At 40.4% G+C, this 15,100-nt stretch overlaps 1 protein-coding gene across 1 annotated transcript; it reads right to left on the minus strand.

The window, feature by feature from the left end:
- Positions 1-2,685: 2,685 nt before the first annotated feature.
- LOC138907498 (uncharacterized) lies at positions 2,686-4,287 on the minus strand. The gene is made up of 2 exons (XM_070198096.1): positions 3,911-4,287; positions 2,686-3,256 (listed from the first exon to the last, which is right to left on the minus strand). The coding sequence occupies exons 1-2, from the start codon at positions 4,285-4,287 to the stop codon at positions 2,686-2,688; spliced, it is 948 nt and encodes a 315-aa protein (XP_070054197.1).
- Between the last annotated feature and the right edge of the window lie 10,813 nt (positions 4,288-15,100).

Here is a 15,100-nt window from a genome sequence, read left to right on the forward strand (position 1 = left end):
AAAAGTAATTAATAAATAATAAAAATATTACTTATACAGTAAAACGTTTGAAACTAATAGCTTAACATTATAAAATATATAAAAGTTATTTTAGCATAAACAATGTAAATAATGTGATTATGTATAGAATATAGGCTATTATTGCAAAATTATGTAAATAGCTCAAAACATACAAATGTAATTATATGAAATGAATTAAATTGTTATAAAACATACATGTGGCTGTAAATAATAAATTAGGATAATTCAGTCATCACAAAATAATTTGAAAGGGTAATTAATAAATATTTAAAAATTTTAAATGTAAGAAAATTAATTTTAAAGCTTTAAAAGTTGTGAAAAATTATAGAAAATACTTATATGACTCTTGTAAATTAGGTAATGATGCAAAATGATATTTTAAAAGTATATATAATATTTTATAAAATATGAGGTCAAAATTGAGTATCAACAACTGTCCCTCTTTACCCAGGAATTATGAAAGAGTTGTCGGGTAAAGAAAAATGATAGACCAATTTTGTCCGAATGAGCGAGGATGAGGTGTTTTTTGAAAAATGGGGGTCGAACCCTGGTTCCTGAGTTGCCTACATATCCCTGGTATTACGGGAATCAGGCCGCGTGTAGTTCTGGATCTAACGATAAATGAAACCGATGGAGTTGTTATAAGAGTGGTATTGTGTTTCGAAAAAGGTTCTCTTGGACATGATAGTATCATGAGTAACAAGTGATTTCGGTTGAAGTCATGAATGCAAATTTGAATGTTACGGATATTCGAGATAAATGTTTGGGCGGTTACGGAATAAAGAGTAATCAATTGTCGATCATTGGTTATGTTTGAGATAATCAATGAATGTGAACATTGTGAATGGAAACCGGAGTGAGAATTGCTCCCGTTTGTAGAACGGTTACCTCCCGAGTTACCTGCAAAACTTAAAATAAGATGCACGTGGATATATATATATATATATATATATATATATATATAGAGAGAGAGAGAGAGAGAGAGAGAGAGGGCTATTGCGGAAATTTAAACATGATGCAAATTCTCTTTGGACCATGAGAGTTGTCTTTGGACGATGAGGATGATGTCCTTAGACCATGACGTCCTGGGCCATGAAGCTTATGATAAGGGATTTGCAAGCCATGAAACAGTGTCCTCGGCCATGAGGATGGTGCCTCTGGACTATGACGCCTTTGAATAATGATATGCAATTTCGAGAGATCCTCATGCCATGGAATGATGTCTTCGGGCTATGAGGATGATGCCTTCAGACTACGATGCCTTCGGACAAGTGGCGATGTTCAGCCCATGAAATGCAAAGATGCGGTGATATTGATTGTTTGATAGAGTGAACAGGTGATGCTTAATCATAGGCGAGAATAAGACAAGACATCACTTAGACTTGTATATGATGAGGGCAATGCTTAGTCCAATATAGAGGAAGGCAGCGTATAGCCTTATGCGATAATTGAGTCAGTGCTTAGCCTCATGCAGATGTAACAGAGACAATGCTTAGTCTCATGCAAGGAAAGGAAGCATTTATCCTTATGCAATAATAGAGGCAATGCTTAGCCTCATGCAATGAAATGGAGACAATGCTTCGTCTCATGCAAGGAAAGGCAGCGTTTAGCCTTATGCAATAATAGAGGCAATGCTTAGCCTCATACAATGTAATGGAGACAATGCTTAGTCTCATGCAAGGAAAGGCATCATTTAGCCTTATGCAGTAATGGAGGCAATGCTTAGCCTCATGCAATGTAATGGAGACAGTTCTTAGTCTCATGCAAGAAAATGATGCGTTTAGCCGTATGCAATAATAGAGGCAATGCTTAGCCTCATGCAATGTGATGGAGACAGTTCTTAGCCTCATGCAGCATAATGAGGGCAGTGCTTAGCCCGATGCAAATAATGAGGACAATGCTTATCCCTATGCAAAGAATGAGGGTTGTTCTTAGCCCTATGTAATAATGGAGGCAGTGCTTAGTCTCATGTAAAGAATGAGGGCAATGCTTAGCCCTATGCAGAGAAAGGCAACGATTAAATGTGAGAGGGAAATGATCCTTATCTTGACGCGTTTGTGCTTGGTGACTTCTGTCAGTGTGAAGATAGCATTCTAGTTATATATTCGTGGACATGCTTGTTATGTCCGTTATGCCTACAGCCAAAGAAAAATCTTGAGTTTTGGGGGGAAAGGTTGGTCTGTGCTTTTGATTCCTCATTTCTCCTTTGCTCTTTCTCTTGATGCCTTGTTCGAGTCACCCTATGTAACATATGGTTACTACAGAAATGAAATTTTCAAAAATATGTCTTTGTGATAAATCATTTGTGAGAAATGCGGTTGTTCAAAATAAGTGATGATTTTCATAAAATAAATAATTTTTTCGAATCCTAGACTGTGACACGCTTTGAGACATTGCGACCTTCTCGACTCGTAATTTTGAGGACCCTCATCAAAATTCTGCCCAAGTTTAAATATATACTCCCGGCAATACACTTCTTGGCGATCCTTGACGTAATGAGATTGACAAAAACTCAAAATCTTTTCCCAGTTCCCGACCGTAGAGGGGAATGAAAATTTTATTATGATGTGACCAAACTCACAGGGCTTCCTACGCATCCCCTCTTAAATGAAAATCAGGTCAAGCGTAGTTCAGATTACATCAAAAGAAAGTGCGAACATAATCTCAAACATAATATCTCTTGACTGTGTCCGAATTGATAGGTTTTGGCCATATTTCTCCATCCATATCTGCAAGTATAAGCGCGCCTCCTGTCAGTACTCGATGAACCATATAAGGGCCTTGCCGGTTAGGTGAGAATTTCCCTTTTGCTTCGTCATGATGCGATAAGATCCGTTTTAACACAAATTGCCCCGGTGTGAATTGCCTCGATCTAACCTTTTTGTTGAAAGCCCTAGCCATTCTATTCTGGTAGAGTTGACCGTGACACACGACGTTCATCCTCTTACTGTCAATGAGATCCTGTTGCTCATACCGGCTTCGTATCCATTCTGCATCGTTGAGTTTAGCCTCCTGTATGATTCTTAGGGAAGGAATCTCCACCTCAGCAGGTATATCAGCTTCAGTACTGTAGACCAGCAGATAGGGGGTTGCCCCAGTTGATGTACGAAGTGTGGTGCGGTACCCGAGCAAAGCAAATGGTAGCTTCTCATGCCATTGCTTGTAGTTGTCCACCATATTCCTTAATATCTTCTTGATCTTATTGGCAACCTCTACGGCTCCATTCATCTGTGGCCTATATGTTGTAGAATTTCAGTGCTTAATCTTGAATGTTTCACACATGGCTTTTATCAGATCACTATTAAGATTAGCAGTATTATCGGTAATGATTGACTCAGATACTCCAAATCGACAAACAATACGATCCCGAACAAAGTCTGTTACGACGTTCTTAGTCACAGGTTTATAGGATACGGCTTCAACCCATTTTGTGAAATAATCTATAGCCACCAAAATGAACTTGTGCCCGTTCGAAGCAGCGGGTTCAATTGATCTGATGACGTCCATGCCCCAAGAAGGGAAAGGCTAAGGTGAACTTGTTGCATTGAGTTCGTTGGGTGGCACCCGTATCATATCAGCATGTACATGGCATTGGTGGCTTTTTTTAACATATTTGATGCAGTCTATCTCTATAGTCATCCAGAAATACCCTGGCCATAATATCTTCTTGGCCAGAACGAAATCACTCATGTGAGGTCCGCAGGTTTCGGCGTGTATTTCTTCGAGCCATCTAGATGCCTCCTTGGCATCGACACATCGCAGGAATCCCAAGTCAGGTGTCCTTCTATACATAATTCCTCCCCTCTGAAAGAAGTGGTTGGCCAATCTTCGAAGCGTGCGCTTCTGAGTGTGTGTAGTATTTTCTGGTTATTCTCCTTTTCTTAAATACTTCTTGATATCATGAAACCATGGATTTCCATCGAACTCTTCTTCAACACGAGCACAATAGGATGGCTGCTTCCGAATCTCTATCGGGATAGGATCAATGAAATTCTTGTTTGGATGTTGTATCATTGAAGACAAGGTGGCCAGCGCATCTGCGAACTCATTCTGAATCCTCGGAACATGTTTGAATTCTATCTTCGTGAACCTTTTGATCAAATCTTGTACACAATGCAAGTATGGCAATATTTTAGTATTCTTGGTAGCCCATTCTCCAAGTACTTGGTGTACCAACAGATCTGAATCTCTGATTACCAATAACTCTCGAACATTCATGTTGATGGTCAATCTGAGTCCCAAGATGCAAGCCTTATATTCTGCCATATTGTTGGTGCATGAGAACCTGAGCTTTGCGGATACCAGATAATGTTGATCGGTTTTTGATACTAAAATAGCTCCGATACCTACTCCTTTGAAGTTTGCGGCTCTGTCGAAAAACAACATCCAACTGTCAAATATTTCGGCAATATCTTCCCCTACGAACGATACTTCCTCGTCAGGAAAAATACGTCTTCAATGGTTTGTATTCTCTGTCTACGGGGTTCTCTCCTAAGTGATCGGCCAATGCTTGCCCCTTGATCGCCTTCTGAGTCAAATAGATGATGTTGAACTCACTTAGCAATATCTGCCACTTTGCTAACTTACCCGTAGGCATAGGTTTCTGAAAGATGTATTTTAGTGGATCCATCCTTGATATGAAATATGTAGTTTACGCGCAGAAGTAGTGCCTCAATTTCTGGGCTATCCATGTCAAGGCAGAATAGGTGCGCTCCAGCAAAGAGTATCGGGCCTCGTAAGGTGTAAACTTCTTACTCAGATAATATATTGCCTGCTATTTTCTCCCGGTTTCATCATGTTGCCCCAGGACACAACCAAAGACTCCATCCAACATGGACAGGTACAACAACAAAGGTCTTCCTGGCTTAGGTTTGTTATATGATCCGAACGTTTTTTAGATTTTCTAATAACGTCATCCGCGTACACCTTTATTTCCATGTGTATCATATCATGGAAAAGAGTAGTCATGGCCTTCATATAGGTAGCCCTAGCGTTCTTCAAACCAAATGACATCATTTTGTAACAATATATCCCCTATGGCATGATAAAGGCTGTCTTTTCGGCATTTTCTTCGTTCATCCAAATCTGGTGATATCATGCGAAGCAATCCACAAAGGATTGGAGTTCATGCTTCGCGTTGTTTTCGATCAGTATGTGTATGTTGGGCAACAGGAAATCATCCTTAGGACTTGCTCTATTCAGATCTCGATGGTCAACACATACCTTGACTTTCCCATCCTTCTTTGGAACCGTCACAATGTTGGCTAGCCAGGTTGGGTACTCGACCACTCGAAGGACCTTGGTTTTGATTTGCTTAGTAACCTATTCATTTATCTTTAGACTCTTAGCTGACTTGAATTTCCTAAGCTTCTGCTTTATCGGCAGACACATGGGGTTGGTAGGTAGCTTGTGAACTACTATGGATGTACTTAACCCAGTCATGTCGTGGTAGGACCGTGCGAAAATATCCTTGTAATTGTTATACTATTCCTTCTCCGATAGCGATAGATGAATGCTAATGCGAGTTTCTTTGACTGTTTTAGAATCCTCTAAGTTAACTGCCTCAGTTTCTTCCAAATTGGACTTTGGTTTGTTCTCAAAATTCTCTACCTCTTTGACAATTTTCTCAGGTATTATATCATCTTCCAAATCTTCCGAATCACTTTCCTTATGTTGTGTTGTTTTATTACATGTCAGAGTCATAGTTTCATCAAGATATGTAATAATTACGTTGAAAAGAATGTAGAAAGATAATAATAAATAAATGAAAGCAATAATGCATTAATAAAACTTAAAATTTTCAACAAGTACGACTCAATATCGCGAGTAATTATTTCAAAACACAATACTGAAAATGTCTTAAATGCCCAAAAATAATTTTAAAAATAAATAATGCTAATTCTGCCAAGGCTACCCAGGTACTCGACGAGCCCAGGATGGTGCAACAGTCCAGCTCTTGAGAATAGCTCCTTCTCCCACAAACTAAATGGTAAGGTCTTCCTCCTCCTCCTCTAAGATTGCACTACAGTCCATATCATCCTCGTCCAGAAACAACTTCCTCATACCGGCCAAAACCTCATCTTCCTCGGATCCCCAAATCACATCAGTCAGGCGGAACGTCCGGTGCAACGGTGGTATGGGTTGTTCTAATGGATAGTAAGTGGCATGCAACAATAGTGTCCAATCTTGATATTCTTGCACGGTATATTCATACCCGAGGCCAAAGGTTGTGCCATGATATTGTTGTCGTACCGGTTTCGTAATCCCTTGAAATTTTCGGCCAAAACCCTTGCCTGGTTTATATCCCAACCACATCAGTATGATCTCTATCTTGTTGCTCCACCATCGACCCTTCTCAATTGCGTTTACTCACTCAATGCGGTGGTATGTTTCTCCTCCCAATTTCCTCATGTTCTCGATAGTTGGCACAATTTGGTTGGGTTAGATAGGGTTACTTCCATCTCCGTGAATGATCACTTCTTGATGATTCCACTCGAACTTCATAGCCTGGTGCAGAGTAAAAGCGACTACCCCAGCTGCGTGTATCCATGGTCGTCCCAATAACAAGTTGTTGGTAGTGGATATGTCTAGTACTTGGAATTCGACATCGAACTAGGTCGGGCCCATCTACAAATCAAGGTTGATTTCTCCGATAGTGGCTCTCTGAGATCCATCCAACACCTTCACATTCATACATCCCATCCGTATCTCATGCAGGCCTTTACCCAGTCTTTTCAGCGTAGTCAACGGGCATATATTCAAACTCAAACCCCTATCTATCAGAACCTTGGCAATGAATTTGTCCTTCATATTTCACAGTGATGTGCAATGCTTTGTTGTGACTTAACCCTTCCGATGGCAGCTCATCCTTGTGGAAAGTAATCTTGTGGCTCTCCAGTACCTATCCTACCATATTGTCCATCTCCCCACTAGTGATACCGGTGGGCATATAAGCTTCACTTAACACCTTCATCAACACATTCTTGTACGTATCTGAATTTTGCAACAGCGACAAGATAGATATCTGGGCGGGAGTCTTGTTTGGGTGATCAACAATAGGATATTTCCTCGCATGTACCTTCCTCCAAAGATCATCAGTGCCTGTCTCAACAACATGTGGCTTAGATGTGGTCTATTTGCTTGTTCCTCCAAGATTCTCAGGTTTATATACTCTGCCAGTTCTGGTCATTCCTTACGCAGCACTTGTCTCTTCCATCTTGGCTTTTCCTTTTCTTCTCACCTACGCCACATAATCCCATAGGACAGCATCAGACTTATAAGATGGTGTTGGAGCTACAATCACAGTGAATGGCATAGCTACCTCGACCTCAAACGGTGCCTAGGTTTGCACCACAATCAGCGAGAGGGTGACAGGAGATGTTTTAGGAGCATCCCCCTCTCGAATAAGTCCGATGGATTCCTCCCGATCCCATTCTTCATCAGTTTCTATAACATTCACTCATTCGCCCCTATGATCAGGAAGAGGGTTATTACGGACATTCGATGCAGCCTCATTTGCTTGTGTAACTTTGGTGTCAATCAACGTCTGGATCTTGTCTTTCAACATGCGGCATTCCTCATTGGTATGACCCTTCATGCCTGAATGATAGGCACACGTTTTGTTGGGGTTAACCCACTGGGAAGGATTCTCAACAGCAATAGCAGGAATGGGGGTGACATAACTAGCGGCCTTTAGTCTCTCATACAGTTGGGCTATGGTATCAGCTTGGGTTGTATTGTCTGGGAGCTCTGCGGTCAAAGTTTGTTTGTGGCTTTGGGTAGTTTTGGCAGGCGGGAGGAGGTGAATGGTAATATGCAGATTGGTTATTATATGTATGGTAGGTTGTGGTAGGGTATTGGTATTTTGGAGGAGAGGGTTGATATGTGGGTGGAGGTGTTTGGTATATGAGGGGAGACTTAGGGTCCTAGGCTACCATCACAGCACCCACTTCTTTCTTCTTCGAGATACCTCCTGATTGCAAGGCATTGTTAGTGGCTTGCAGTACCTCAAAATTGGCCACCATTCCGCTCTTGATTCCTTCTTCTATCCTTTCCCCTAACTTGATGATGTCAGAGAACTTGTGATTCTATATGACCATCAATCTTTCGTAATACTGCAGATCCTGAGCTCTGACAAAGAACTTGTTCATTTGTTGTTCTTCAAGTGGTGGCCTCACCTTGGCGGCCTCTGATCTCCAGCGAGTAGCATACTTGCAGAAGGTTTCTGTTGGCTTCTTATTAAGAATATGGATATAGAAAACTTATGGCGTATTCTTTGTGTTGAACCTGAACCTATCCATGAAATCAGATGTCATACTCACCCAATTTGGCCACTTCTTCGAATTCTGGCTGATATACTAAGATAATGCATCTCCTGTAAGACTTCGCATGAACAGTTTCATGAGGATTCTTTCATTCTTGCCTACTCCCACAAGCTTGTCACATTAATTTATCAGATTCACCTTAGGATCACCGGTTCCATCAAATATTTCAAACTTAGGAGGTTTGTAACCCTTCGACAGTTCTACATCTGGTTGGATACACAAGTCTTCGTAGTTCAAACATTCAACACCCTTCCTTCCTTCAACACTCTAGACTCTCCCTATCAGTTTCTTGAGTTCCTCCGCCATGTTTCAAATGCGCAGGTCCTTCTCAGTTGGCTCAGGTATGTATAGGGTTTGTTGTGGGATATGGGGCAAGGTTTTCACGTATATCGGGTTGCCTTGGTGAGTTCCTGGAACTTGGGTATATGGGTGATCATTGATCGATGTTTGAGGGGGATCGGGGTAAGTTGTGGTTCGTTCTGAGGGGTGTGATAAGTGGTGGTTTGCGGATACTGGGTTGGGTGATAGTGGTGTTGTTGAGGGGTTTGCACTGGTGGTAGATTAAGATTTTGAGGAGGTGCGGGATTGTGATAATGGTGCGTTGGGGGAAGATTTTGTGGAGCCATCAATGGTGGATTTTGGATTGTTATGTTTTGCTGGTTGATGTCAGGAACATTTAGAGTAAGGGAGAGGTTTGCGAGATTTTGGACCTGCTCAAGCTCACCCTGAAGCTCCAAGATTTTCTTTTCCAAATGTAGGACCAATTCATTCTGTCTTGGCGTACTTCTTCCGTCCAAGGTTTCAACATTCTCTGCCATGGTACCATTGTCTTTTTGGTTACCACTTAGATCATCCATATTTCCCTTGCCTTTGCCTTTAGATAGCTAGGTAGAAGAGGAGGTGGAGTACCTCTGGATCTGGTGTGGTAGGTTGATGATGCCAGAATGCATGAACAAACCTTTGGGAATGGGAATAATCAAAATAAAGTAAAACAAAAGATAACAAAGTCAGTAAGACGAAGTAAAAGAGTGTTTATAATATTTAAGCAGGTATCACGTAAGGTCATGCAATAATTCGCATCCTAATTTGGGGACCTCATTGTGCCTGAGGTAGGCCTAAGCGACACATAGACTTGGAGAAAATTCATGCCAACCTTGCCTCATTCCATTAATACAAAAATAAGCCAAATCAATCTTTCACTAAATCGAAATAATAATTGTAAAGTCACTAATGGCAATAAGCCTTATTATATCAAAATCTAATCTAGAAAGAAGTAAAGAACATCATCTCCTAGTATAAGTCCCCGAAGGACCTTCTCCATGCTTGGCTCACTTGGCTCCATCAATCACATTTTCCAGATCGCGCATGTCGAGTAGCAATTAAGCCATTGCCAACTTGCCTCCTTCATCTGGATACATGCCTTGACAATCCCAAAGACTCTTTATCATCTTCCCCTCTAGCTCCATCAGTCCTTGCTCTAGATGCTCCAACCTCTCTGTCGACTTATTTGCAATCTCCTTCCATTCTCTGATCGCCTCCATATCCACCTTATGTTTTTCTAGATGCTTAGCTTCAGTTTCGAACACTCTTTTGCGTAGCCTCCTATACTTCACATGTGACTCAACCACCTCATCTATGATCCTATATTTTATATTGACCCCCGGTTTGACGTCCCCGGCTATGTCGTCTTCCTACCATGAGAGGTAGTAGTACATATGACATTCGTGATGCCTTTCTGGCTCAATAGTCTCTCCTTCTATGATGATCTTTTGGTTCCACATGTGTTGTGCTTCAAACTTGAATGGGATGACATCTCCTTTGAAATTTGCTTTATATTGAACCTTGTTGGAAACCCGAGGTATGACTTATTTCCTCTCAGCTTGCCTCACTACCCTTATAGGAGCGTAAGGGTAGATGACTCGCAGTCCGATCAGTACTAAGTGAGTGTTTCCTTTGGACCTAATGATGAACTCGCTACTAGGAAACCATTCAAACATCCAATGCACTCTCTCGTCTGTCAGATTGCTGAAGAAACATCCCCAACCTACAATATTTCCAGGTTTTGCAAACCTATCTGGAATGAATGTCATCTTCTTTGGATGATGACTGGCTATGTAGTCATTTAGTGGCCTTCGTAGAAGATCCTGGCGATAATCACCCCTCTGAAAGTGTTCCAGTTGCCAAACTTGTAGCAAGAGGTTACAACCCTTGAAGTGTCTGAACCCATGCTTGCACCGATCCAGGGCACGGTACATCTCAGCTAAGATCATCGGGATGATAGTGTATTTCTGCCCTTTGATGCCCTCCATTAAGGTCATGGCGGCCATGGCTAAGCGAGTGTGAATACTCCCCCTTGCAATGGAAAGATCAATAAATCCAAAAAGCAGACTATGAAGACATAGACCCCGCGATGTACCCATCCTAAAGAAGTGATGGCTAGCTCCTCATGAGTTAGGCAATATTATGTGCTATACCCATACCCATACCGCTCATGGGATGTATGAATTCTTCAGGCAGACCAGTTTGTCGTTCTTCTTAAAACTCAACATCTTCAGAAAACCGCGTGGGGTGCGATTTTCTGGCACCAATAGTCCCAGACTATCCCATGGTAACTTGGCAAAGCCTCCTATTTCTTCTAGAAGAGGAGTCATTTCTATATTGCCAAATCGAAAAACAGCTCTCTTTCATCCCAGAACGTGGTGGCTGCCTCAATTAGTCCCCTGTTGAATATTTAGAAAAATGGCAAGTTACCCTGTACTCTTCTCACATGGTTTCTGTCACAGGGTGCAAGTTTGTTCCACCAGTCAACTAGCAGAGGCGGGATATTCTGCACCATACCAAACCTGGGGATTTCGTGCTTCATTTTCTGCAAACAAATAAAGGTTAGCCCTTTCCCTCTCTAGATTCGACTATTTAAGCAATAATGATCAACATGTTGGCACGTTTTCTCCAAGTAATGCACATAATATGATGGTGCCCATTGGGATTATGGAAATCTCGTTGGACTTTGGACAAGGTTCATCTAAGCGGTTTGATGCATCAATAACGTCTCAACCCGTAAAAGGTTTAGCGTGATGCTTGTACATTTCAAATCAGAGTATGGTTTCTAGAAGGGTCTAGACTGGTACTCTCAAGTGGAAAACTTAAGAGGGAAAGGCACGGGACCGTTGACTGCACTACCGATCGACTAGTCTACTGCTAATAAGCCTTTTCGGTTTAAAAGGTTGTTTTTAGGAAAGCGCGGACACTCATCAAGCGTTGTTATATTGATAATAGGTACGAGTGGAGTATGATGTTGAAAGCATACAATTTGCAAAAATACTAACACGTTGCCAGATATTTGCATGATGAAAGGGCATAAAAACAGTAAATATTATGAACAAGAGAAAGAAAAGAAAAAGGAAAGACAAAAGAGAGAAGTCAGTTTAACTCATGAAAATGTGCGAGAATTAAGTGAAGAAAATAGGGGGATAGGGACGAGAGAGAAGTGATATAGCAGTCTTAAACAGGATGAGTAAAACAGAGAGGGGATGTACATGTCATAGCAGTTTAAGTAAACAAAGGAAATAGAGAAAGGATGTGTATGTCATAGCAGTTTAAGCAAGTAAAGGAAATAGGTAGGGGATGTACATGTTATGGCAATTTTAAACAAGGGAAATAGGGAAGGGATGTGCATATCATAGCAACTTAAGTAAATAAAAGGAAATAAAAGAGGGGATGTGCATGTTATCAAGTAATCCGTTAATCCACATAAGTCAACTTCATTATGGTAAGAGCCTAAGTATATCTCAGCAGAGTCGCCGTGTTGTCGCGCCCCTTTTTCTCTAGAAAGATGGTTTCGGCATGTGACAATTCTTTAAGTGGGTACAAAAAGAGGAGAGTCGCCACCTAACGATGTTTAAGATGCGTTAGGGCACATATTTGCAAATAACTCTTTTTAATTAGTCTGTGTCACCAAATATCGGGTAAGGGCTCAAATTACCTCAAAGAGAAGGTGTTAGGCACTCTTCGAGGTTCATAATTGTGTGTCCCGGCCAATGTTTACGCTATATGGGATTATCGGATTATAATTGTCCTATGTGATCATATAAGTGAGGGAAGACAAGGAATTAAAGGTTCCAACAAGTGTAAAGAAATTCGTACAAGAATTAAACTATAGATAATTAGTACAAGTCTTTAGAAGATACGAGGTATAACGTAATTATTCTAAATTCGAGAGACGAAGTACGAACAATATAAAAAGAGTGGGGTCCTAAGTTTTTTAGCCTAAAGGATCACCCCGTGCAACATAAATAATACTTCGCAACTCCCTTAGGGTAGGGGTTGCTCATATTATTCAGCGGGCACACACCATCATCTCTTCTACCCAATTAATATGTTAAAGTTGTTTACTTAAAGTGTTCTAATTCAATTCTAAATCGTGTCCTATGTGTGCGCTACTCATCCTATGCCTAAGGTCCAGGAGGCTTTGGACATACTATTTGGGTTGTTCTAGACTTCACTTAGGATGCTCAAAATGATTAAAAACTAGGCGCCCATTCAAAACATATAGGACTACACATAAAGATAATAAATGGCTCAAGTTAGCCTCCATACATAAGCAACAAATTGCATGTAGGCAGATTCATACATTAGGCGGCAGACAGTTTCTGAATTAGGACGTGTTAAAGTCCTTAAATCCTATAGACATGGCCTCTATTAGATTTTGATTTCTAGTAACGTACATGCAGTACTGAAGCTTTAGACTAACGGATTTGCATATTAAAGGTATTACAACCTTATAGGCATGATATCCAAATTGTCCGTGCAATGAGGCAGTAAGACTGTTTGAAAGCTCAGAGTTAATGATGTTTGATTTATAGACATGCTTCTTAGACGAGTAACAATATCCTACAGGAAGGATTTCTAATAGTTGGCATTTGAACTTTGATTTTATCATACTTTATCCCTATAGGCATGTTATCTAGGTGGGGCAGTATAATGAAAGCAATAAAAGTAGTTGATTACTTAGTTAAAACCCTATAGTCATGGTATCTAGATGAGAATTAGCAAAGGCATGTATTATTACATCCTATAGGCATGTTGTCTAATGATTAAACAAGTAATTATGGGTGTTTGATTCCTATAGACGTGCTGTCTAATAGCGCACAATAGTAGACATGAAAACATGTACAACAATTACTTAAACTAACATGCTTTGGAAAGTGTACAAGTATTAGATAAGTTAAGTGAGGTGTGTGATTCCTATAAGCATGATTTCTATCAGTGTACAGAAATAAACCACGTTAAACAAAATAGCAAATAAAGCACGTAGATCCTATATGCATGTTTTCTACCCTTTTATGCAAGAATAGAGTATACCATTTCCTCCCAGTTTCACTAACTCCCCAATTGTTTGTTTACAAATCATTACAGGCCCAGAATAAAATAATACATATTTAAAGATGACAAAATACAGACTAAAACAGATACAGGCCATGCTAAGGCAATTACATGCCCAATACAAAGTAACTCAAGGATATCCTCAGGCCTTCAATAGCCTTACTCCTCGGACGAAATAGCAGGCCCAAACCACAGACTCACAAAAATAACTAGAGTGGCCCTGAATCCAGTGCCCAAGTCTAACAACAGATATGGCCTCCTTCCAGGCCCAACAAATAATTTACTTACCCAAATGGATGCCGAATTTAACCACACGGGTAACAAGCGACTCATAGAATTAATTAACAGCTTAAACACTTGGTTCTTAAAAATGTAAGTGGCAGCAACTCTAATCAAGGAACATAAACAAGATCATGCTAAATTGGGAGATATACAAGACACATATGAGGCAAGTTTATGCTTACCATTCCAGCAACAGGGTCTAAAAGCAATAGGATTATTTCAAACAAAGTTTCAAAACAAAGCATGGTCCAGAACTATCCTAGAGAGCTTTAGGCAGGGGCTTTGAACATGAAAATCTAGTAGTGTCATAGAAAAGAATAAGTGAGATACAATCTTAACATGGAGGCTTTAACATGAGAGCCTAATGAGAATATGATAACATAACAACATGTTAGTGGGCATAGTTTGGCAGACATATCACTTAGTTAAACATGAGGCCTAACATGATGAGCATTGATCATAGCACAAAGACCCAAAAGAGCTCGTGGTAGGTAAAAGCATATATCAACTCTAGGCTAACAGGGCAAGCAGACATCAGGATTCATGCCAGTTGACTATAGATAAGAGAAGAAGCTAAACATTGAAATCTACCCTAGAAGTCTTAGGCAATGCTAAAGAGTACAGGATTAACAAGTCGAGGAGTACAATCATCAGAATTATAAATAGCAGAAAAACATGTTTGGCTGGACATTAAGACAGTATTGTAACATGGGATTCACGTGGTCATGGTCAGTTAGTAAAGAAACAGTAGATTAAACATAAAATATTCAGCATGAAGAAGTTCATTCAAGCAAGTTATTGGCAGGAGATGATCCTCTAAGAGTCTCAGTATAAGAACCCAAGGCAAGGCAAGAGAGGGGTGTCATAACACACAATAGGTGATTAGAATAGTCAGAATAGTTAAAATTGCACACATATAATGGGCGAGCATCGAATCTTAGAGTTCAAACAGGTTCAGATGCTAGAAAAACATAGAGGCACAGAATAATTCCAAAGCAAAAAAGAATACCAATAGAGGAAAACAATAGCATATCGATTCACAAAGGCCTAAATGACATGAGCGTACAAAGCATGAACACAAGCAAGAAAAA

This window comes from Nicotiana tomentosiformis, chromosome 3 (assembly GCF_000390325.3).
Source record: "Nicotiana tomentosiformis chromosome 3, ASM39032v3, whole genome shotgun sequence".
Taxonomy (NCBI): domain Eukaryota; kingdom Viridiplantae; phylum Streptophyta; class Magnoliopsida; order Solanales; family Solanaceae; genus Nicotiana; species Nicotiana tomentosiformis.

Coding starts and splice junctions, on each gene's coding strand:
- LOC138907498 (XM_070198096.1), bottom strand. CDS start 4,287: ATGGCAGAATATAAGGCTTGCATCTTGGGACTCAGATTGACCATCAAC. Junction 3,257..3,910: donor TGGTTTCATGATATCAAGAA/GTATTTAAGAAA, acceptor TACAACATATAG/GCCACAGATGAATGGAGCCG.